The following is a 26,537-nucleotide window of genomic DNA, read 5'->3' as shown; positions in this document are numbered from 1 at the left end:
ATTGTTTTGGGAGTCAAATGAGCTGATACATTGAGCCTCTACTATTAGAGATTTAGGTAACAACTGGCTTTCCATAGTTAAACCACAACTTAAAACCAGAGGTTAAATTAAACCCAACTTCAGAATACAGGCCTATGCCTCCGCCATTGCCAGATCAAGGATAATATTTCACACCTTGCTTCTAAAAGTAAAAAAAAATGACTTCCATAACCTTTGCATGACATTAAGTCTCCAAAGTAGTGATCAGAGGGATAAAAATACATTGTAAAATCCTATTTTGCAATGAAACTACAGTTGTATACATGAAATTTTGTGAGTTAACATTGCCAAAGATCATGGAAATTCTTGTCAAGAATGTAAAAAATATAAAGTGATGTGACTGGTTGAAAGGTAATGACACATAAGACCAAATCTTGTTTTTAAATAGTTTTTGAGCAAGGTCTAACTTAGAACAAAAGCTTCAGTCTCTGTTTTGTCAATTATTCTGATGGACTACAGCTTGCTTCATGACACTTCCTGAATGTCTGAAAACTTCTACCAGACAGATTTTAATCAACTTAACTCTAACAAAGGACAGGGCCTAATCCTAGGTAGTAAGGATAGCCGAACGACAGAGTAAATGTGTAATATTTAGCTGGTCCACTGGATGCTATTTCCTACCTAGTTATACTATTTGGAGATCTAGAATTTATATCAATTGGGTTCATAAAAAAATACACGGACTGATATTCAAGACATGGTTGTTTCTTTTGGCTCATAGGTACGGCACTGGTCTGACTATGCCATCGAGCACAGCCCTTGGGCAAATATCTTAAGAATTTTGTGCAGGTACAGGTCACAAAGAATTACTGTTTGTTAGTTTTCAAAACGTTTAGACATAAACTGTTACCATTATCCAAGTCACGATAGGTTTATATGTTGCAATAAGTGTCCGAGTTCTTTGTCAGAATTAATACACAAGAGTAGTCCACAACTAAAAAGATGAAAGTAAAATTTTCAAGGAGTTGGGAGAAATAATTAATAATACGTAGCAGAATAAGAATTGGGACAAGGATAGATCCTTGTGATACTCCACAAAAAACAGGCTACGCACAAGAATTTACCCCATCTCTACAGACAAACTGCTTTCTTTCAGACAGAAACTTCTGAACCACTTGAAAGCATTCACTTAAAGATCATTAAAAGATAATGCATGCAATGGAACATTATGATCAATGGTATAAAAAGCATTAAAGTAGTCTAAATATATCTAAGGTGTGCAGGCCATCATTAATAGCCAACAAAATATTGTTAATGAAAAGTACATTACATGTACATGTATATCGAAAGTGGGGTTTTGAATTTTCAAACATTAATTTTGATAATTCACAAAGAGATTAACTTCTCCAGAATCTAATAAGCTGAAAACAAAGCAAATGGATGGCACATCCCAATACATGTAGGAATTTTCTTTCTTGAAAATGGGCACCATTTTAGCTATTTTCATTTTCAAGGTTATAATCCCATTACAATGGGCAAACTGAATGTGTGAGTGTTGGTGAAATAATTTCATATTGATATTCTATGTTGTCTTTGTACAATATTAGGGTTTTTTCAATTAACAATTAATTCAGGTCCCTGTCATTGGTTGCATTAATTATTGTGTATAATGAATTGTAATAACCAGTCACAAATATCAATGGCTATTGCTATATGTCATGGGGGGGGGGTCCCTGCCCCAGGGAGTGTGTCATTAAAAAGGACGTCATATGCGACAAAGTAAGTTTGATACAACAGTAACCATAGGAACTGTACTTCTCAGCCAATCAGAGTCAAGGAAAGTGTTATGATCCTACAACTTGTCAGCCAACAAAGGTTAGTGAAAGACTCTCCTGGGGGTGGGGTGTAGTGTGACTTAAAGTCATGCTTAGTGCAGAAGCACACATGATTATTTAACATGCAATCTTATTGACTAATACGAAGCAGTGCACGTCTTCTTAGCATGATTTGACCAATGCGGTAATGCCTTTTATTCGGCACGCAATTTGACATCGAGGTGCAACTCTACGTCATACTTAGATCTTTGTGAAACACCACCCCTCCTGATCCAAAACTGTACAGTCACTGTAATATAAATAAAATGGCACCTGTAATCCCTTCAGCTGCCTATTCTGACAGGCCTCCTACTATAACTGTGTATCAATCCTTTTCCTGACAAAGAGCTCATCCTCATCGCTGCTTCCATCATCATTTAGAAGGTTTTCCATGTCCCCATTGATATCATTTGGAGACATTTTTGAAGAACCTGCAAAAGTTGGGATATTTGACAATGAATAACCTGCACATTGCATCAATTATATAATGCCATTCCAATGCAGTGGCATATCCAGGATTTTGAAGTACATGTAGGAGGGGCGCAATTACCAAATTTGAAAATATAGGGGATGCAAATGATAATTTTTTTTGACTTAGTTATACTAATACGTCTGCTCAATAGTCAATTTCTAAAATATAGAGGGGGCATGCAGACCTTGTGGCCTCCACGTGGATCCGCCACTGTTCCAGTGTGGATAATTTTTATGTTCTATGGTGATGTTCGTCCTTTGCTAGCGAAGATGACCACAACTTCTAGATGGTTCCCAGAACAACAGACATTTTGTTATGGCATTCAGCTTTTTAATGTTATGAAGCTAAAATAAATGACAAGCTACCTCATTTCATGAATATTAATCCTTAAGGTCCTGTCACATTACTTTGTGCAAGCCTTGTCTTGCCTTGAGTTTCGGGTGATTGCCCGCAACTCACCTGCAAAAATGCTTTGAGCATGCTCAAAACAGTTCTGCATGCAAATCTTAATCAGACTTGGGTGTGCACCTATGTGTAGCTGCGTGTGAGATACTGCCATGCGGGTGACCTGTTGGTAGCAACATCATAGTTACCCACAAGTCACCAGCAAGGCCTGCATGGAACGCTGTGACAGGGCTTTTATGTCAAAACGTACTGTTAAAAAAAGTTTTATAACAAAAAAGAGCTAAACAAGAAATCTTCAAAGTATTTCAGAAATAATGAGTTTATAAAAAAGTTGATCACATGGCTCAAAAGTGAAAAAAAACCCCCAAAAAACAAGTGAATTATCGATTGCACACAGTCTAAATCAATTCCTCTGCTGTTGCCGCATTTAAAGAATACAGTGCACACCCAATTTTCGAAAATAATGAATAATAATAAACATAATAATAATGAACACAAATATATATCAAGTTCAAAGTTGAACCCACAAATGGTTTTATAGTTACAGCGAAAACAGAATTGTTATATCTTAATAAAATTCAAGGTGAAAAGATCCCAACTTACTTTTTGTTTCTATTGCTTTCAATCCCACATGTAATGATATTCCAGACAAACAGACGATCATTCCTAGGAAATTTACAAGTGACATTTCATCTCCCTTTTTTGAGGCAATGTATAAAGTACAGATCTCCTGTAAAGGGTACAATGAAAAAAGATAGAGAATACAATATATATTTCATTTCTACAAATGGATGCATTTTCACTCTATTATTCAGAACATGAAGGAAATAGAAGTTTAATGATAATAATACCTAAGTTTTATACAACGCAAATTACAGTTTAAGATAGAATGACAAAGAAAGAAAGAAAGAAAGAGAAAGAGAGAAAAGAAAGACAATCATATTGAACCTATTTATACAAAATTGAGACTGAATTACAATAGATCAAGAGAAGAACATTCTTTAATATTATCTGGAAGTTTATTTCAAAGTTGAGGGACTGAATATCGGAGTGCTCTTTGCCCATATGAAATTGTGTTTACATTAAGGTGGGACAAACATCTTTCTTTTACTTGAACAAAGCTGCCTGATCGGGTGATACTCATTGAGAAGGTGTTGAAAGTACAAAGGGGCAATTTATGCCCGACATTTAAAAGCAATTACCGGTAAAAGAAATTTGAAATGTACAACGAATAAAACTTATCCACAAGAACAGGGGCAAATACCTTTTTTTACTACCTATTTTAATGTTTGGTGAAACATTTCAATTCAAATTTTTGAATTTCAAATGGTTAGAGGCTCTGCCTGCCTGCATGGCACACCTTACATATAAGCTGTGTGAGAGCCACAACAATACCTATAAATGATCCTTCAAACTTTTAGCATCGATATACAGAGAGGACTAAGATTCACCACAGGTTTCTTCTCACTGAGTTTTTTTTCTGACCCATGGATCTATCCTTTGATTTGTTTATGTTCAAAAACTATTTACTGATAAATGATAAATAAATAATATAGGATTTGTATGGCACACGTATCCAACTTGCTAGGTGCTCAAGGCGCTCCTATATAATATTACCCCGGCTATAACTAGTCTACCGAATGTGTTGCGCACAGCTTTTTGAGGAATTACTTCCTGTCGGTACCCATTTACTTCACCTTGGTCGAGTGCAGCACAGTGTGGATAAATTTCTTGCTGAAGGAAAACATGCCATGGCAAGGATTCGAACCCATAACCCTCAGTGTAAAAGGCAAGAATCGGAACCACTAGACTATGACACACTCAAGCACCGTGATCATCAAGGATATGTTTTAAACTTCTTACAGTAGCTTAACTTCAAGAACAAAAGTCCTACTGTGACTTACCTTAAATATTCCTGATATTGACAGAGTTAACGTTGATGTTTGCCGTAGAAGTAAGTATTCTGACATGGCTAACATAAAAGCCAAACAAGCTCCCAGCAGAAGTTTGGCACATGTTCCTATAAGCACCTGAATGTCACTAAAACCTAGAAAGGCCTCTGTTGTACAGATCTTTACTCCTAAGATACATGTATGTGTATGAAATGGAATATTGAAAAAATTATGTTTGTTTTATATCAGAGCCGAGTACACTTTTCGACATGCTTTGGTATCAAATGATTATTTATTGCGCAGCACAATTCAATATCCATAGATGAAAGATACTTAAAAAACTCACCTACAATAATTGAATAGTTGAATCTTGCGAGGTTGCCAAGAAATCAACAATTGCAACATTATGAGCAAAAATTATTGATTTTGATAAGTTGTAAATAACTACCACCCTGACATAGCACCAGAAAGAGCTCTTTGAAGCCTCTTTGTGTAAGGTCACAGGAGGGATGTTAACGGCACAATCCCGTCACTTATCTGTCCAACGTGGATACAAACTTTCCCTTTTGAGTCCTTCACGTAAAATCCTCTTGCCTCCCCTTCTAATTGTTCTTTGTTAGGATTTTTTATTGCGGTTTGTCTCAGTAATTCATGTAATGTGTCATATGTGTTTTTCACTTGGGATAAGTAATGATGGGTAACTATGGCACTTTTCAACCTCTAATACAGTTTGATTCCATCTGTATTCCTGTATTGTAACTGCTTTTATTATGAATAAAATCATTTAAATCTTATGTTTGTTTTTCACTCGATTTGTGTAAAATTACAGTAAGAATTACTTTTACGTCAGCACTGGTCCTGACCTTAGCTGACTCTCACAAGTTCTTGAGTGATCAATGATTTGATTTTCATCACTTTTGTAAATTTTCCTACTTAGTTGCTGGTGCTTGAGAAAAAGGCAATTTAAATTGTGCTTCAAACACTAATGCCAACATTAATACAACACTTGATTATGTGTTGGAGCAAGGGGAGGCAATCCAAATTATGCTCATAACCCCAATGCCAGCACTAACACAAAACTTTACACCAGCTGTTGTTTATTCTTACCTTCAGCACCGACAGCAAGTGGGAGCAACCCAATTATCATCACAGGCTGTAGATGGTATATTATATCTATAGGATTATGTAGACCTGAAAAAATACAAAACAAAGATCACCTCAAGACATACCTATTCAAATTGTAACTGATTTTAAATGTATTTTGTTTTATTTCATTTATGATTATTTAAAAGAAAGATGAGTCATGCCTTCCCGTTCACTGGCTGTTCATGTTGGACCTGGTGTCCTCAGATTGCTAGAGCTCCTGTGAGTTATGTACTGACTGGGTTTACCCCTTAAATTGTCAGTGAACGAGGCAGCTAGAGGGCACTGGGTTCCGCATGATGATGGGCTGATGGATGGGTTGGGGTGAATGAAGCAGATGTGAAATTATTATTCTTACATTGTACTTGTCCATGGTTCTTGTGTAGTATTTAAATAAATTTCTATAAAATCAAATTTTTACATTGTAAAAGAGAACTGTTGCTCGGCTAGCGCCATGAGCGTCTACTGACGGTGTGTGCGCTCTACAAATATACACTATTATTATTATTATTATATATATGCAGTTTGGTAAGATGTTGGTTGTGGTAAAAATCTAAAAATTAGTTCAAACAGAATCCAATCAGTGACCATCCAAAGGTTGTACATAAACATTTTTTTTTAATAACAAAATATGTGCCTATTGACTATAATATGAAATGTGTAATTGCTGAGAAATGGACAAATTAAACATGCTATCCAGCCTAGTCTTTTTCAAGGTCATTTTCTAAGCAATAATGTTATGCTCTCCCACACATGAATTTCTGTGTTAATGAGCTTCTGTTTGATCATTTTCAGCCTGAATGTAGATTAATAATTTCAGTTAGATTTTATATGCCACTGAACCAGATATATTGTAGATCTACTAAAAAATGGGTGCATCTAAGTCACATTAGAATATCATAATTTTTTCTGATGTCATGTTTTTTTTTTTACAAAACAGACTGACCTGTTTCTTGCTTTTGAGTTAATATTTGAGCTAATGACCATCTAAGACCACTGAGAACAGATGCTGCAAGCACTAAGATAAATCCTTCAAGGTTGAATTGAGTTGATTCATACGTAAACATGAATAGACCCACAGCTATGAGCACTACAATGATAACCTGCATCCAATGCTGCAACAAATCAGAAATGGGGAAAAAATAATGAATAAAAATTTCTGGAAATAGACCATGAGATAAGAAATGGAAAGGAACGCCCCTGGGTGATCTTGCCTACATTATGCAGTTTAAAGGGGAATCCAGCCTTTGCCATAGAATGTTGTGTTGGGAAGGAGAAAAATGAATTAAACAGAATGGTGAAAGTTTGAAAGAAATCGAACAAGCAATAAGAAAGTTATAGCTGCTTTAAAATTGAGATCACTAATACCATGTAGATTTCAAATTGGCAACTGGGTAAGTAAATTATGACAAGGGGCAAGGACAACTTCCTCATAGGCCATGTACTTTATTATCAGGGATTTGTGGTTTTCTCCTATAAGTACCCATTCCCCTGGGGCAGTAATCTATGTATAACCCAGGTAGTAGTTGTTTAATGTCCTCATGAAAGAAAAATATAATTTGAAATGAAATTTTTGGGGAAAATGACATTTTAGCCAGAATATGTATTGGAGTACATGGAAGAGTAGTCCTTGCCTTACATCACTATGACATCATATAAGCAGCCAATTTGAAGTCTCCATGGGTATAGTGATCACCAATATTTACAACTTTTAAAAATTCATAACTTTCTTGTTGTTTGTCCAATATTGTTCAAACCTTCACCTATCAACTTGTCTAATTTTTCTTTTTCTTATAAAAACAAGTTTTTATTTGGGTTGGATTCCCCTTTAATACAGCAGCATGCTTGAAAGTGTGACGGTGAAATTTTTGTTTTTCATACCCCATCATCATAACAGCATAGGAAATACATGTAGACAATATGCACCCTTACTATATAGGATATTTATATTGCGCACATATCCACCTTGTTAGGTGCTCAAGGCGCTCCTATTCCTACAGCCCAACTCCCAGACCTGCCAACCTCTGCGAATGAAAATTGTATTCTGTGATAAAAAAAAATATTTTCCCCCCAAAAAACTACATTTTACAATAAAATGCGCCCTGCTATGCAGCTAGCAGGCCTGCCAACATTTGAAGAAAAAAATGAGTCCCAATCGCGGTACATGTATGCACGCTAATCACGGCACTCAAGCTGCATGCAAGCTAATTCTATGCCATAGTAAAATTGGCAAGCATCAACTGACATAAAGAGATAATATTTCTAAATTTGTTTTTTCTGATTCTTTGATATTGAAGACAACTGTCAATCAATCCCTCCAAGCAGTTAATAATGATTTGAGAGTCAAATGAGCTGATACATCAGATTTCTACTATAAGAGATATACATGTGTGTCACAATTGACTTTCCATAGTTATACCACAATTTTAGACCAGAGTCTCAATTAAACCCGACTTCAGAACACTGGCCAAATCAGATTGAATACACACATGATCCAACAGAGAAGCAAATAACTTACTGGTTTTTGAAGACCGAAAACTATTGCAAAGATGAGGATGAAAATGATTGCAGATGACTTGCACATTGTATACAAGGAAATGGTAATGAATACAAGACTCCAGTTTGAAAATCCAATGTCCAACGCACTTGTCATGCCTGAATGATAAAGATAATTAACAAGACAATAACTATTATTGCCCGTATTCTGAACTTCGGTTAAACGGTCTCAAGAACAATGGGTAACCAAATGAGACACCTATCTCTATATTAGATCATCAATTTATTATCACATTTTGCATTGAATCGTTAAAAAATGACTTGAAATGATAAATATGAAAGTCTTCTTCACCATCTTAACATGGAAAGGACCCCAATAAAAGCAAGAGGCATTACAGTGTAAAAAGATTCTTGACACTTATAGTTTACCATGATATTATCCCAGACTTGGACCATGTTTTAAGGTAACCTGGGGTTGAAAATAGGGCATAAGGGTCCAAGTTCTACATTTAGACCAATTGCTATGACAACAGCTGATATTGAGGGGGGGGGCTTTTGTCCGAAACTTTACCGGAGTCCTATTACAAAGCTTAGCGATTGATTGTAGGCTTGATATTTACGACTGATTGTACAGTGTAATCTACGCAATCAATTGTTAAAATGTATTCTGGGATCAATGCTAGATTTGTGGTAAAGGCTCCACGGCTTAAATAAATCCTAAGCCACCAGAGGCAAGCCATCATAGGCTGTGGATGCCCCTGACTGACTGTAGTCTCTATTGGCAACATCAATAGTGTACCGAAGTATCAGTATTCCCTTTGGGCATATCAGCGTTTTTGGATACCATATTTTGGTAAAGCATGATGAAATACCTCCACGACCCCAAATTAGGTGGAAATCGGTCCATAGGGGCCTTTGATATGACCTCATGAATACATGAGCGCCAATGAAATCAATGAATTCATGAGGTCTCATCTAAGGCTCTCATCAACTATTTCCCTCCAAATTTGGGTTGTGGATGTATTTCATCATGCTCTACCATATTATTGTATCAAAAACACTGAAATGCAAAACAAAAAGTTTTTTGTGACGGCATCACCTCTGTGCTCCATACAAAATATATTTGTATATTTTGTAGACTATTAAAGAACAAGTCCACCCAACAAAAAGTTGATTTGGATAAAAAGAGAAAATCCAACAAGCATAATGCTGAAAAGTTCATCAAAATAATATGTAAAATAAGAAAGTTATGACATTTTTAATTTTCGCTTAATTTCATTAAACAGTTATGCACATACCATCACTCACTATTTCTTTTGTATTTTAGTATATGAAATATGAAATATTATATTTTTCCCATTAAAGTTTTTTTTCTCCCTGAACAAGTGGAATTACCATTGCTTAATATTTTGTGGTTCAGTCAAGTTGGTCCTTATTGTCAAATCTGTAAAAATTGAAATATTGTATAATTCAAACAATAAAGGACAAAAGAAATAGTGAGTGAGGGACATCATTGATTCTCTCATTTGCACGTGACTAAATTGTGCCTAGAACTATTTAGTGAAAAATAAACGAAATTTAAAAACGTCATAACTTTATTATTTTTCTCTATTGATTAAAATCAACATTTTTCTGAGGTGGACTTGACCTTTAAATTAAAATGATAAAATCCTACCTGTTGGTGTGACTATCTTAAGATACGTTGTCCAGTTGAGAGAGACTGGTTTTATTGAGGTACAAGCTCTGAGCAAACTTCTCACAATAAGAGCTAAAACAAACTTCACAGCAAGGTGAATGATGGTGATAGTAAGTGGGTATCTAAAATCCTAAAGGGAAAAGTTACAGGAAACACAATACAATATCATTCATTACCGTACAGAATCACTGGGTTGTGAATGAATGAACAGACACATAGCAATAAACGGTAGGGGAAGGCGGGGTAAGTTGAGCATAGGGGCAAGTTGAGCCACCAGCCGCAGGCCAATAATGAATGAGTCAGACATTGTGGTGGTGTCATGTATTGATGACCCATAGCATAACCCCTAACCCACCACATTGTTTCCAACTTTGAAACAAAAAGTAGTTTTTTAGAGGGAAAAATGTGAATTTCAGCCAAAAAAGTAAAAAAGAGTGTGAAATAAATAAGTGCTTTATAAACACACATGTCTTTAAATATAATAAAGACATGATAACAACTTTATTAGTCCAGGTATGGATCTTCATTCTTGTCATAGTCTTTTATATGATGGATGCATAATAAATGTGTGGATACAAAATTATCGCACTTAGTTCGGACTGGGGTAAGTTGAGCCAAACAGCATGGGGCAAGTTGAGCCATGGTAATTCCTATGGTAATGTATCTTAAAAAACAAACAAACCATAAAAATCAATTGAAATGCAGGCTGAAAGGAGCAAATTTACATGACTGCTCTTTTCCTTTTACAGGATGTTAGTATTTATAGAGAATTAGCAAGTGAAAAGACTTTAAACAAAAAATTGACATGCTGGTTCTCCCCCATACATTTTGTACATAGTTTTTGTGGCTCAACTTACCCCAGAAGGTGGTTCAAACTTACCCCATATATGGGGCAAGTTGAGCCATTTGACATCAGTTTTTTCAAAGGTCACGATGATTTTCAGTGTTGGGGTAGAAATTTATATATAGGTGAAAAATATTTCAGAAGAATGAAATTTAAAAGCAAGGTACTTATTTCGACAAGATTATTAATCATATCAATTCTAACTTGCAAAAAGCAAAAACTGTCACAACTTACCCCGCCTTCCCCTACATACATGTATACATAAATACAACAAGCATATAGTTGTGCTACACTGTATCAGAAATTACTTAAGTTTTGGATTTCAGAGCAAATTTTTTTATGACGGTATGACAATTATGCTGAGTTTGAGTTATGTTTCAAGCCAGCAAGTACATTATATGATTTCAACAAGTGAAATTAGTCAGTATGTAAAGATTTATCTTACATATATCGTTTCTAGGTGAAAATCTTGCATCTCAAAATTAAATATCTTGAGGTCAGCTCAGAAAAGGATGGATTTTAGATTTATGGTGTAAGTGGCAACCTTCTTTTTGTCGAAGAACAATTTTTTCTCCAAGAGATTAAGACAATATGGCCCAAATTCACAAAGGTGGTTTTGAAAACCATGGGTTAAACCAACGGTTTATGCAGATTTCCTCTATAAATTACGCTAATTTACAGTGCATGTCCAATGCTGATTCACGCTTTTGTCACAGTGCGCCATATTGACGCCTGTTGCCATGGTTTAGCATGCTATTTTATTCATGTGTCCATGTGACAAACCGTAGACTCATGACTAAAATAGCATACTAAACCATGGCAACAGGTGTCCATTTAGCGTGACGTGACAAAATCCCTCATCAGCATTGGACAATTTTTAATACACGCCGTATTTAAGCATAGTTTATACAGGAAAGCTGCATAAACCATGGGTTCAACCAATGGAATGAAGTTGTCACCACTGCCATACTTCTAAACTACAGCTTAGTCTGTGCTGCCATTATTTTTGTATTACATTTTGAAATATGAAGTTTCAGCTCCAGTGATGATATTTAGGATGCTCTAGAAGTATTGCATTTCCTATGCGATATTACGGTCAACATCTTACCTGAAATAGCCATTTGTTGTAGAATGTGAGACTAATTGAAAATGTATAGTAGAAGAGCACAAGTGCAATGACTTTGATCCCTAGGAGAATGACCTGCATCCATCTTGATTTCACTAGACTCGGCGGTGATATCTACAGGTAATAAATGATCAAATGAAATCAATTAAGTAATAATAATATGACTGACAGAATTTTTAAACATAGCAAGTAAGAATTATGATCAACATATTCATTTAAGAAAGAGGTGGGCTAGAGAGGGGCAAGAAAGGGTCATACTTCAGAGTATAGGGGGCAATTTGGTGACAATTTTGGTCCATCTGGGCAGGGGGACATCGGACAAGACATCTCATCCAGTGTAGTTTCCTTCATCAAGAAATTCATCCACATTGTGCTGCACTCAACCTAGGTGAGATAAATGGATACCTGGTAGGAAATAATTACTCAAAACATGTGTCATGATGAAAAACTTCCATTTGAGAACACTATACCCCAGTTCCCCTTCTCATCAATTCTCTTCTCCAGCCGTAACTGCCTCAAGAAAGCAATTTAAGTATCAAAACACCTGTTTCTTGACGTTGGTCCGAAGATAAAACAACAGCCTGGTATATACAGTCACAGCAGGGGGTGTGGTCCCTGTAAGCATGCCATCATTTTTATTTGCTTACTTTCCTTATTCCGAGGTCGATTTTCTTCGTTCGAAAATGGACTAACATTGGGTTAATGAATACAATATGCCTTTGAAAACGTGATTAAACATGGAATACAATAATTTCATTCCGAAGGTCCTACTACAGGCAGAGAAGTCTTACGTAATAGCGCAGCTGTTGTTTATCTTTTCGTTCTTTGCTCAACGCTCATATAGTGGCCTGTGGGGTGAAATTGAGACAGCGGGGATTACCCCAAGCGCGGTTGATAAAGGCTTGGAAATGATTTTTAGGAGATCCAAATGGAAAATGGGGTACAAAACCGCAGTTCGCAATCCGAACTGCGTTATTGTTATAAAGGGAAGTTTGACGTAACGGTGAGCAGTGAGTAATTACGGCCGCCAACTAAAGCCAGAGTAATAGTATTTAAGTCCTTTGGAAGCGCATAGAGACGGTATAATCATATGATATGTGCTATACAGGAACTGTTTATTTATTAACTCTCTTCCATTGCACTTTTGGCCAAGGTTCACTCAGGCAAAATCCTCCCTGTCCTCCCATTTCCAAAGTTGGCATATAGAGAACAATAAAGAAAGCATGTTTCAGGATTTGTTAGAATCTATGAACAAGAAAAATCACACCAACAAAAAACGATTCTAACCAGCGTGATGTTAAGACTCTCAAAATAATGAAAAAAGCTTTGGTCAGTATGGAGTAGTTCCCCCAATGTCACTGAAGCATTCAGAGTGAGACCCCGTTCTCACCACAGTCCTAAAACCAGTTAAGTGGAAACTAGTTTAATGTGTAATGGGAACGCTTGAAGAGCTCTTTGAAGCTACCTTAAGTGGTCTTCCAAACCAGTTTGGAAAAACCAATTTGCGATATGGTTTTCAAGACTGCTTTATAGATGAGGGCACATCCGTCATTCGGGAAGTGATCTCTATGTATTTGTGTGTAGAATGTCTGACCAGCGGTTTTTAAATTCCATGTGACACACAGTGAGATAAGTGAGAGCGTTCCCATAGCAACAAGATTGCTCAATGTGAAATAGTTTTGAAATGCACTTTTAACAATGCTGGCAAAGCGATCTTCCGAACTGGTTTCCTGAACCGGTTTCCACTAAACTAGTTTTAGGATTGTAATGAGAAAGGGGTCTAAAAGTGTACTCACATTATACACTGATTTGTTGATCCTTCTGGTCAACCTACTTTGTTGCTTTCTTTCATCTGTCATCTTTGGTATACGAGTATTCAACCCAATTTAGAATACATCTGTAAAAGTAAAAACATAAATAAAAAGACAGATTTACCATAGTGAGTAATAAAACATGCAGGGAAGATCGACATATTCCTGATGTAAAGAACTTGATACGATATAAAAAGTGAGCATCAGAGGATTTTTGGTGGTAAAATGTTTCTGCATCAGTGTTCAAAAAATATTCAATGAGCGAAAACCCTTAATTAGCTTTGACAATAAAGACAATTTTATTAAGGGACTGTGTTCAATATCGATGTCATGGATGAAGGTTTCCATAATTTAAAGGTAAACGAATGTAGCAAACAATTATTTCATGAGATAGTCATTAAAATCCAGGTATATTCATCATAGTATAGATTATCAAAGATCTTGATTTGATATACTTGATAGTGAAATCATGAAATCTTTGCTGAAAACTGCAGTCCTTCACGTTTATAATTTCGTGGAGCTCAATAAATCGCTCTCCTTAAAAGAGGTGACATGATTGACGTGTACAAATATCTGCATGGTTACTATGTATCGAGTTCTGACCTTTTCAATCTGAGACGTGGTGGTAAATTTATTTATTTATTTATTTTATTTCCAGGCAAAAGACATCAAGAATAAGTACAAGAAGAAGAAATTACCATCGACTAGTGCCTGAGGATGACTAAAAGAAAAACTACTTTCTGATATGAAGCTCTCCTCACTAGTCGGGGTTTACAAATATATGTATACAAAAATAAAATCGGTATTAAATGACAATATATGTTTAGATACATTACTTATTAAAATAAAAACCTAACAATAAAGAGTGTTTGTTTTCATGTGTAATTATAATATCCAGTCAATATGGAATGTTCGTGTATTTATTTAAATAAACAATGTTATGTTATTATCAGATAGTAAAGCCTGAGGAGGTGGAGTTGTATTGTAAAAACTTAAATGTTACCAAATCAGAAAATAAACAATAGTCGAACTTGACAATAATTATCATGCTAAAAAGTAACACAAAGAGCAAAAACATAGTATCAAAGTTGTTGTCAAATACATGTATACAATATTCAGAGAAAGAGAGAGAGAGAAGTAGAAGAGGAAGAGAGAGTTTAGAGAACTGGGGTAGAATGAAATGAAAGAGAGAGAGATAGGCAATAAAGAGACGAAGCATGATCGACATACAAAAATCCAAATTCTACTACCATGAGTACAGTTGGTAAACTAGCATAAGAATAAACATAATGAACGGTGCAAGAGCAAATAATTTCATGGCAGTAATTAACAAAATGCATAACAAAGGGTACAATATTTAAGCCAAGTATATAAGGCTAAATACATGCCATTTAGCCTGCAAAGAATGAGAAAAACAGAGAAAAGATGAAGGAAGGGAAAGAAAGAAATTGGAGAGGTCTAAACAGAGACAAGACGAAAACAATACTCTGCATGTCCCATTAAAACGCAGATTCAATTGGAGGCATGGAGAATAAGTGTTCATGTAGAGCATTAAGGAAAGGAGTGACAGATACACCAAGGCAAAGATCTCTGAAGGGATAGATTCCCAGAATCTGGGGAAAGAAAAGAAACAAGAAAATTTCAGGGCATTACATCATGCAAATTCATGGATGAAGAGTAGCTTGTGACAGTTCCGAGTTCTTGGCCTGGGTAAGATATGAGTAGGTATGTCGTAAGTTCTAAACAACGATTTTACAACAAATGCGGTAGATAGGTAGACCATTCTGTTATACAATGGTAGGAGTTCTAAGCTGTGTAATCTTTCATCATAAGAGAGTGGATTTGCTTGATGATAAGGAAAGCAGAAGCGGGTGAAACAACGTTGAACTGCTTCAAGAGAGGATATGTGTTTTTTTTATGGGGTAGCCAGACTGGTATACTGTAATCAATTATAGGCCGACAAAGTGAACAGAACAAACGTTTCAGAATGAAAGGATTTCGTGAACTCACGATTCTGCGGAAAAATCCTGATAGTTTGGAACATTTGGATACAACAAGATTCACATGCTTTGACCATGTCAAATCATGTGAAAAAAACAAGCCAAGGTATTTATAAGAATCAACAACATTGAGAGCATGGTTACCAGCAAAGTATTGATCTTTAATAACCTTTCGAGATCTAGTAATGTGCATTATCTTACATTTCAATGCATTCAATTCCATGGAATTATTATTGCACCAAATGATTATGGAGTCTAGGTCAGATTGGAGAACTTCAATGTCATTCTGGGTACATATTGTGCGATAAAGCACTGTGTCGTCAGCATATTGGGGCAAGCAAGTACCTGCAGAAATTAAGTTAGGCAGGTCTGCGGTAAACAAATAAAAAAGAATTGGCCCAATGACACTCCCCTGGGGGACTCCAGAGGTTACATTTGCCACTCTCGACCCAGGTGTAGTAAATGGGTACCCGGTAGGAATCCCTTGAATGCTTGATGCGCCCGATCAGGGTAGCCGTGCTAAAGCCGGGGTAATAGTATGCAGTGCTTAGAAACATTTGTATTAAGCGCTATATAAAAAATTGCATATTATTATTATTATTACAAAATTCCGATCCGACTGACCACCTTGGAACAAAACACGCTGTACCCGGTTTGTAAGAAAAGAACAGATCCATTTTAAAGCATTCTGACATACCCCAAAACTGTGTAGTTAACGAATAAGTATGAACGCTTTCGACCAGTCTAGAAATATTGCATCTACTCTCGGCGGAGAGGTGCGATCTAAAGTTTTTGCCCAAGTGTGAAACAGAATCGTGGCTTGCGTAGCACAAGACCGCTTAGGTAAAAACCCATGTTGAGCGTCAGGGATGATTTTATGGTCCAAAGAAAAATCAAATAGTTTGCGCACTATAATCTTTTCAAGGAGTTTACATGGTACAGATGTGAGTGAAATAGGTCGGTAATTTTCAATTGAAGACCGTTTGCCACTTTTATGCAGAGGGATAACATGAGCAGCTTTCCAATCCTTCAGTACAGTGCCTAGATTAAAAATGCGAGTTAGAATTGGGACAAATGAATTACCGGCAAGTTTGAGAAATGCCGGGGAAACACCGTCTGGGCCAGGAGGTTTGGAAGATTTAAGATTCTCAACTGATTTTCGAACATCTGCATTTTCAATCTTAATTTGTGAGAAAGGGGTTAAACCAACATGTTGGGCACTACAATTATTGGTCATGTCATTAATATCGGAAACAGATCCAGTACAATCAGAAAAATTGCTACAGAAAAACTCATTAAATGCCTTTGCAATCATATCAGCAGAATCATACATGTTACCATTATAAACAAACTTGTTGACATTAGAAGTTCGACATTTCGCCTTAACGAACGACCAATCAGATCGGGGTCGTTGCAGAAAACAAGATCTAGTAGGGAATCAGAACGAGTGGGAAAGGATACCGACTGAGACATGCCAAGTGAGGAGGTTATGTCTATAATTTCCCTTGTGTTTTTATTCAAATAAGGTACATCATCTTCAGAAGTCGTATCGGTAGCTGGAGATTAAAATCTCCACATAAGAGAATTGCCTTGTAGGAAGAAATATATGGGACAACACGATTGAGAGTTTTCAAAAGCTTCATTAAATTGCACCTTAGAAAATGGAGTTCTATAGCATACCCCAATCAGCAATATTCCTTGAGAATTCGGCATAGCAATTTGAACCCACAGCATTTCGCAATTGGGTATTTCAAAATCTTCCCGTCTAGTGGCATGGTAGTCACATTTACAGGCAAATAGTACTCCACCTCCATTTCGATTTCAATCTTTTCGATAGATTTGATACGCATCTGTGTCTAAAAGCTCACTATCATGAAAATCTGAGTTTAACCATGTTTCTGTGATGCAAATTATATCCAAGTTTTCAGTTTTAGGCAAGACTTGTAATTCCTGTAGTTTGTTACCCAAACTACGAGCATTAAGCAGTCGGCAGTTTAACATAGTCCTATGTGAGTTTACACAATGATCTCTTTCATTGTTGACTCAATGACTGGGGGGGGGGCCTGGGTTTGACAGTATATCACCACAAGCCAGGATTAAAAGCAACTTGTAAAGTTGCTGTGGTACATGTATTACTAATAGGATCGAAAGTGCCTGGTCACATTAATGTTGTCGAAGGTACTTGAATTATGCATAGAACAAGAGTAGTGAGTTACTTGATTATCTTGAAGTCCAGTACACACAAAAATGGTCAGGATGACAAAAGGAAGAAACCTAAACCACTGGGCAAGTCCAAGAATTCGTGCGCGTTACGTATGGGACATTTCAGAGATTTTAATGACCTTAATGACCTGAAAAATAGTGTTAAATGATTTTGATTAGATTGAATACCCTCATTATGGTAGACATCTAGGAGAAGAAAAATCATGGAAAAATGGTGACATTTGACCTTGACCTTTTAGAGAGAAAAGATAGGCTGTTACGTATGGGAGGCAGAAAAAAGACAACTTTTGAAACATTTTTTTCAAGTTGAGAATTCTCTGAAAATATTTCATTTGACAACTTGTAACTTAGTGTGATAGAAGTCACAATACTCTAGTATATCTAAGGCAAGTTTCATGTCATAAGCCAAATCCCTCTAATTACAGACCCTAATTAAACAAATTAATGACATGTTACGTATGGGACATTTTGTCCCCATAGAGAACGTACACAATTTTCCCCATAATTAAACAAGTGGAATGCCTCTGGCCGTCTCACCTGCATCACGCGATTCAAAATAGCAGCAGTGCTGACTTTGAAAACTACTATAACTCGCACAAGATGTTCAGTGATACTTGGTTACTCTTATTTCCACATTTCATGAACTAGACCAATACACTTTACAGAGATAGGAGGTAATTCAACAAATATCCCCAATGTGGCCAAAGTTTATTGACCTCACATGACCTTTGACCTTGATCATGTGACCTGAAACTTGCAGGGGATATTCAGTGATACTTGATTACTCTTATGTCCAAGTTTCAAAAGTCAGATCAATAAACTTGCACAGTTATGATTGTAATTCAACAGATACCCCCAATCGGCCAAAGTTCATTGACCCTAAATGACCTTTGACCTTGGCCATGTGACGTGAAACTCATGCAGGATGTTTGGTGATACTTGATTAACCTTATGTCCAAGTTTCATGAACTAGGTCCATATATTTTCTAAGTTATGATGACATTTCAAAAACTTAACCTCAGGTTAAGATTTTGATGTTGATTTCCCCAACATGGTCCAAGTTCATTGACCCTAAATGACCTTTGACCTTGGTCATGTGACATGAAACTCTAATAGGATGTTCAGTAATACTTGATTAACCTTATGGCCAAGTTTCATGAACTAGGTCCATATACTTTCCAAGTTATGATGTCATTTCAAAAACTTAACCTCAGGTTAAGATTTGATGTTGACGCCGCCGACGTCGGAAAAGCGGCGCCTATAGTCTCACTCTGCTATGCAAGTGAGACAAAAAATTGAAATAATTAAAAATATGGAAATAACAAAAGAGTTTCTGTCTTTTGAAATTTTCTATTGAGACATATTTGATATGACTGAAGAGGAAATTAGCCATTTCAATATTTTTTTTCTTGTTTTTCATGGTTTCATGAATTTCTTATGTATTTTATTGTCTTTCATTTTTTCATATTTTTCCATTTTCACAAATTTTTTGCTTCAGTTGTTTTCATTAATCAGTATTCATAACAAATCAGTCTTTAAAAACTAAAGAAAAGGTAAATAATCACTTTTTAGAGCACTCTTGAAATTTGTTTTTCTCCATTCACTTTGTACACAAATCTCCCCATTGACATTATGTGTGAATGTCCCATACGTAAAAATTTTTTAATTAACTTTTAATTAAAAAGTAAACTCTATTTTTGAAAATTTTTGGGGTATATTATTTTCATACTTTGTAAATTAGAACTTCCCATAGAAGCAACAAGTATTGTATTATGAGAAATAACTGAAAAAAAACATCCTCAAAATGTTACATATGGGACATTCCTTCCTTGGACAAGACCTAATTTGCATAATTAATTAGATGACACCACTTTTTTCCCCCCGAAAGTAATAAGATGTTAGGGGGTTCATGTCCCACCTATGACTAAATCTCACAAGTTTTCTTTTTATTTATATGAGTTTTTATAATTGTCCCATACGTAACGCCCATTTTACCAATTATGCAAATTAGGTGCCCAAATTTCCATAAAAATGCATATTATTAAATTTTTCTTAATGAAATTTTAAAATTCAACATTTGGGCTTTCTTACCCCCCCCCCAGATAACTTCTTAAATTAAAGATGAAATTTTGCCTTCTAGCCTAGGGTGAACTTTTCTTGGACTTGCCCCACTCCATTGTGAAAGTAAGATAACAATGATCGTGAATGAAACTGTTTGTGTTCACGCAGAGGTAATCACACAAGTAATCCTCTTAAAGGTTGAATGCAGGCTATAGGTTGTGGAGTGCAAAGTAAATGTGCATGGTGAAATTCAAATATGGCTACCATGAGCTTTGAGAACAGGAGTCAGAAAACAAAAAATTAATGGTTCTCCTAAAATAACACATATAAAAGCACAATCCTTGTCCTGCAAGATCCTCAATACTCATTAAAAGGCTTGGTATAAAAATGAACCAACACAGATTTAGGGATCCAGTTAAAACAAGTCCAAATCAGGAGAGTTAAATTAAAGGGGAAGTTCACCCTGAAGAAAACTTTGTTGTGAAAATAGCAGATAAAATAGTAAAAAATATTGTTGAAGGTTTGAGGAAAATCCGTTAAAGAGTAAGAAAGTTATTAGAGTTCAAAATTTTGGATTTGTGATGTCATAAACGAGCAGCTGCCCCATGAATATAAAATGTATGAATTTCAAATTTTGTATGGTTCCTGATGACTTAATTTGGTTTTTTTTTCATGATCGGGTATGAAATGATTTGTCTATTGATATACAAAAGTTACACTTACAGTGAAAACCATTTTCAATTTTCTGAGAAAAGGACATTTCATTGATATTTTACCATTCGCTATGTAGCCTAGAATGCTGCTCGCATATCACGTCACAAATCTAATAATTTAATTCTAATAACTTTTTAATTATTTGATGAATTTTTCTCAAACCTTCGGCGATATTTTTTATTATTTTTTCTGCTATTTTTACAATAAACTTTTTGTCAGGGTGAACTTCCCCTTTAAGGTTGACTTCTCTCACTAGTCTCAGTCTCAGTCACAATAATTTAGCTATGTGCGAATACGGGGCATCGCGAGCGCTGGTTTTGGTGGCACGGTTTTCGCGCGGGTTTTGCTACGAGTGGCATCGCCTCTGTCTGGGCGGCTCATTGAAAATGGGGTTTAATGCGCATGCGCACATAGTAGGTGCAATCTCGTGCCTTTTAACAGACAGCTGAAGATGTGCTCTTTCTGTACATATAAGTTTCAATGTAGATACTCGCCTGTAAAGTGTGAATATCGGAGCTTGAAAGTTCATCAAATTTTTGGACGCGTAAATGTTCGAAATTTTTTTATGGTAAGTAAAACAAGAATCCGATTAGGTATACAATTTGACTGGAAATATATTTGAATTATCAAAAAATCCAAACTTACGCGATTCTGACGTTGCGCAGTCCAGATATAAGAGATGCCAGCTACCCCTGTCACAGCCAGTCTCTCGGCAGTCGAGCTGCCCGATGCGCCTGCCGTTGGCAGGGCGATGCTACCCTTGTCACAGCCGGTCTCTCGGCAGTCGAGCTGCCCGATGCGCCTGCGGTTGGCAGGGTGATGGGAGCGGTCGATAGTGAGTCGTTCATGCTGGATTGAACTAGATCGTAAATTGCTTACTTGATGATTATGTTGTGCCTTTTTTGGGAAATCTCTGTCATTATACCGTAGATAATTATTCTGATATTGATTTTAATACATACATTTGTCACATAAAGATTTTATCATCCCAAGGTTATGTGACTCAAGAGTCTAGGTGGTTATCGTTTCATTTGGAAACTGGATTTGCTTTTGACAGTGGAATATCAATGTTGACTTTTCTAAAATTAAAATCATGGGTGGAAATCCCAGGGGGACACGTCCCCCTACCCAAAATAATAGGGGGACATGTAACAATAATACATTTTTTTTCTTTCTTTTTTTCTTTTTTGGTCAAACTTTTTGGGGTGAAAATGACCTTACAACAGTTTGGGGATAAACTTTTTTTTAACTTGTCAGAGTTGCCAGCATCCATAGGCGGCGAAAGCTGGGGGAAGTGTACCCCCCCCCCGCCCTTAATTTGAGGTGGGGGACGATCCCCCACCTCAAATTTTTTTTTTTTTATAACCTTTTTTTTGCTTTTTTTTTTTGCTTGTCAAATTTAGTTTTCTGCGTCCCCCTATAATTTTTGGTTGATAACCTTTGGTGTATTTTTTTGATTATCAAAATAATTTGGTGGTCCCCCTAAAACTGTTGGCTTTCGCCGCCGATGCCAGCGTCCCCCTACCTTTGGGGCCAATTTCCGCCCATGATTAAAATGCAAAAAAATTGTTTAATTTTTCACTCTTAGAGGAAATATTTCACTTCCACATGGCTCTATTGTCAATTTTTTTTTTATGTTATTCATTTTTTTTCTATTTTATTGTAATTATTTTTTTTTTCAAGAAGGGTGCAGGGGGGGGGGTTTGTTCATAAGTTGAAATGGGGATGGGATTTGTATAAGTTTTTGTGTCACGTTTGTTCTCTTGTTTTGAGTGTTGGAGCTTTGATGCCTGTTTTTGTTGCTGTTCAGAGCTTTATTTATGTGCAGTGATTTCACGCTAGAATATGAACTTATTTTTCATTAAAAAAGGAGTGCTCGAACATGGCCTTTGTTGTAATCATACATATCCAAGAAATGCATATATTAAAGCTTAATTTTTATGTTTCCTTCTTGATACTTGAATTACATGCAATGCTACATCTTTACACCCTCAGACTCTGCTGCTCATCCTTCCTAAAAAAAAATTGTAATCGAATGCCCACGGTCTCCAAAATGAAAGGTACATTATCCATCTATAAACAAATTGTTGAAACAATAAAATACATAAATTGGTGAAACAATCAAATACATCAGAAAAGCACACTTGTATTTTTTATACCATACAAAGTACATGTACAAAAGGAATGATATTTTTCATTTGTAAAAAAAAGACCCCATACATACATGTACACAATACTAAAGTTGAAAAAGAGCTAATTGTAATTTATATCAGAAAAACAAAGAAATACATTAGAAATTACAAAAACAATACTTTAAACAAATTCATTTAGGAAATTATCTACATGATGCTGTTTTGATGCCAACTAAATTATATACAAATTATCTCTCATTATCACCTTCATTTGGCAAAAAAAGAGGCGAGTAATTGTAATTTGCATAATTAATTAGAATTAATTAAAAGAAATTATTTTACACATAAGAAGAAAAATTACCAAGTGAAATGATTACACATCAATTGAGTTTTCTTTCACCTTTCCATTGATACCTAAATTACTTCAAAGGGCTCAAAAACAAAGAAGTTAGAGCCCGTTGAAGACTTGGGTTCAAAATGGTCACAAAATGGTCACAAAAATCGGTTATGCACTCCATTGACTTTACATTAAGACAATGACCACAAATTTGGATAAATATGCGCGACTTAAACTGGAATAACTTTATAATTTCTTGATGAAAATTTGAGTTCTTGGTATCATTTGAAAGGTCTTTTTAAGGGCTTTCAAATGATACCAAATTCATTGAGATTTGAGGATTTTCATTTTTTTTGTCACATACCTAAATAATTTGTAAGAAAATTTGCAGAAGTAGGTCTAGAATCTATATGCCGTTATAAGTCATCATCATTGCTTCCTCAAGACTAAGTCCTACCTGTAGATTCCCCACAGGCAGGATGATAATGAACTCTTGAGTGATTATTTGTAATTGTCTTGAAATTTGAATTAGGCCTACAAGTATTTTCTTTCAACACCCCCATCAATATCCTACGTATGGGACTACACATTTGGCATTAGCCTATAATAGCGTCTAACCTCTAAAATGCGTCATAAAACAAAGTATGATACACAATCCGCATTTAAATTAAAGAGTGCAGTTTAATCTACTAGTATTTGATTTTACAAAATAATCGTCTAGTAAATAACCCCCAAGTTACGATAAATAAACAATTCTTACAGTAACCTGTCGCCGGAACTGATTCGCCTTCGTGTCGTTTCGTTAATACCGTAACGTAGTTAAACGTTGGCAAATAAATATGGCAAATTTGGATTATAATACCTATTGATACAGACAGATGACAAATGATATGAAAGAAAGTGAGAGAAGTTAAAAAAAATGATAATGATCAGAAAATAGAGAAAAGGGGGAAAGAGATAATGATCTGCTTTAGCATGTTGCTTCAAATATCCTGTTTTCAAGCTGTGCACTAATAAAATATTATTCTGCTGGTGATTTTTAATTTTTATAATTTGGTTACTAGTAGTATATATACATGCATAGGCGGATCCAGGGGGATGGGGCGAGGGCCCGCCCCCCCCCCCCTATTGGCGGAGCAAAAAAAAATAAAGAAGGGAAAAAGAGGGAAAGAGAGGGAAAAAGAAGAGGAGAAAAAATAAAATAAGATGAGTGGAAGACTTGGCCAAAATAAAAAGGCTCTTTTATGCCAATAAATATAATTTAAATATAATTTTCACTCGCGCTTCTCGCTCGCCTTCCCTGTTGGTGATTTTCTTTTCTTGTTCAATATGGAGTTTGGAGGTCAATATACAAAACATATTTCATTCAATTCATTTATTTGCAGAAATCGAACTTTCATTATTTTGTGTGATTTACAAATTGATTTTTGAAAAGTGCTCTGTAAAAATGTCAGTTTTATGGACATTTTCTGCTTGCGCTGCGCGCTCGCCAATTTTGAATTATCAGGTACATATTTTTTTTCGTGTATTCCATAAAGTTTTGAAAATATCCTTTTTCAGGTCTGACTGTCAAAACGTAGGACCTATCAGCTATAGCGCTGCATGCTCGCATTTTGATTGGCGATTTATTTATGTCTCAATATTGACAATAAACTAATTAAAATCCCCTTTTCATGACAAATTTTATCAACTTGCATCCTATTTATAATTACAAAAGTGCTTGAAATGTCCAGCTTTCAGGCCATAATATCATCAGATTTCGCACCCTCATTAGGCATTCATGAATAGAGGGTACAAGTCATACAAACTTCCTATTGTGTCAAACCCAAATCGGGACTCAAAAAACATATTAAAAAGTGAAAGGTGAATCGCGAGCTGAAAAATGTTTGCAGACTGATCTTTTTAGTACGAAAACTGTTATGAAGATATGGATCCCACTAAATAAGCTGAAATTTAGAGGCAATTTCGACTTAAAAACTTATCATTTTTTCATGGACAGGATGCCTATCCTACTAGACTGAATGCTTGAGCTGAAAATATTTGACAAACATATTCATGTATACAGGGGTGGATCCAGCCTTCGCCAAAAAAAGTTTACACTTTGGAAAAAATTTGTAATATCCTGAAGATTTTTCCACATTTTAACATTGGTACAGGTCCATTAAAGCAAATAACGATATAACTGTCAAAAAATATTTCCGCTTGAGTGAGCACCACTTACTTTTGAAAAGTTAGGGAAAAATGATTTGCGCAGAACACTTAAATAGTTATGCGAATAAAAGTAGACCGTAATCATGAAGAAAACATGGAATTTAGCTAGTAAAATTGATTTGAAGATATCTTCTACTTTGTTAGACTTGTTTCCTTGCCCAAAACACATCGAAGAGTGCATTTCGCCTTACCCCACTCCCCCACACACCGAGCCCATCGTGACGATATTTTGCTTTACACTGAGGTGTGATTTACATGGAATGGCTTAAGCTTGATTTTCATTATGTTTATCATTGCTAAAATTGAGAAAAGTTTGGAGAAACAAGTAGAAAATGAAAAATGAAATGTAAACCCACTTTCAATGATAAAAACTTAGTGAAAAAATGCTGGAGATGTCTGATATAAACTTTTCTTCAGATTCAGTTATGTCCTCAGATCCAGCTGGCACAAGTAGGGTAAATGTTGTGCTTAATAAGAGTTGAAATTTCACTATGGGTGGCAAAATTGTTACAAAATGCTGGAATGTATCCGTTTTATTTCAATTGACTAAAAGTGCAAGGGAAATGTATGATAAATGTTTCGTAGGGTAAGTTTGATTTCGCCGTTTCCCCTTGACACAGCATGAAAACGAGCATTTCTGCGCAAACAGATTTCTGCGAGCTTTACAGAAATGGACAGTGCTCACTCAAGTGTAACATTCTGACAAAACTTTTACTTTCATTGGATAGATGAGACCCAAACCCAAGATTATACGTGCAAAAATTACCCACATGTTGTATATTTTTTAATTCCCAGGGCTTTTTCAAAGTGTAAACTTTTTTTGATACGCACTGTATAGGGGGGAGGGCGGAATATTTTTTCAGCCATATTTTCCCCGAGCGGCCGCTCGATGATGATTTTTGGTTTTTTTGAAGAGGTAGTCCTTATATGGCCACTTCTTAGCTTATTATCAACATAAATAAATGATATCATAATTCGCATTTATATTATGCGAGCTAATTTCTTTTGGAAATCTTATGTATTTTTCCTGAAATTTGAACATTATTCATAACACTAAAGATTTTTAAACGTTTACAGATATCCTCTATTTTAAATGCCCTGTGGGCTACTATTTACAATCT

At 35.7% G+C, this 26,537-nt stretch overlaps 1 protein-coding gene across 1 annotated transcript; it reads right to left on the bottom strand.

Moving 5' to 3' along the window:
* Nucleotides 1-24,026, bottom strand: LOC121422477 (solute carrier family 35 member C2-like). The gene is made up of 10 exons (XM_041617550.1): nt 23,966-24,026; nt 13,724-13,824; nt 11,910-12,041; nt 9,937-10,087; nt 8,284-8,420; nt 6,712-6,880; nt 5,730-5,813; nt 4,635-4,810; nt 3,334-3,460; nt 1-2,284 (listed from the first exon to the last, which is right to left on the bottom strand). Exons 2-10 carry the CDS (start codon nt 13,784-13,786, stop codon nt 2,166-2,168), a joined length of 1,158 nt encoding a protein of 385 aa, XP_041473484.1. The 5' UTR covers nt 13,787-13,824; nt 23,966-24,026; the 3' UTR covers nt 1-2,165.
* Between the last annotated feature and the right edge of the window lie 2,511 nt (nt 24,027-26,537).

This window comes from Lytechinus variegatus, chromosome 10, assembly GCF_018143015.1.
Source record: "Lytechinus variegatus isolate NC3 chromosome 10, Lvar_3.0, whole genome shotgun sequence".
Taxonomy (NCBI): domain Eukaryota; kingdom Metazoa; phylum Echinodermata; class Echinoidea; order Temnopleuroida; family Toxopneustidae; genus Lytechinus; species Lytechinus variegatus.
This window is presented reverse-complemented; position numbering and strand designations above follow the sequence as displayed.

Excerpts from the sequence above, each read along its gene's own strand:
- LOC121422477 (XM_041617550.1), bottom strand. The coding sequence starts at position 13,786 with ATGACAGATGAAAGAAAGCAACAAAGTAGGTTGACCAGAAGGATCAAC. Across the intron at positions 12,042-13,723 it reads TCAACAAATCAGTGTATAAT|ATATCACCGCCGAGTCTAGT; the intron begins GTGAGTACACTT and ends TATTACCTGTAG. Across the intron at positions 6,881-8,283 it reads TTTTCGGTCTTCAAAAACCA|CATTGGATGCAGGTTATCAT; the intron begins GTAAGTTATTTG and ends GATTTGTTGCAG.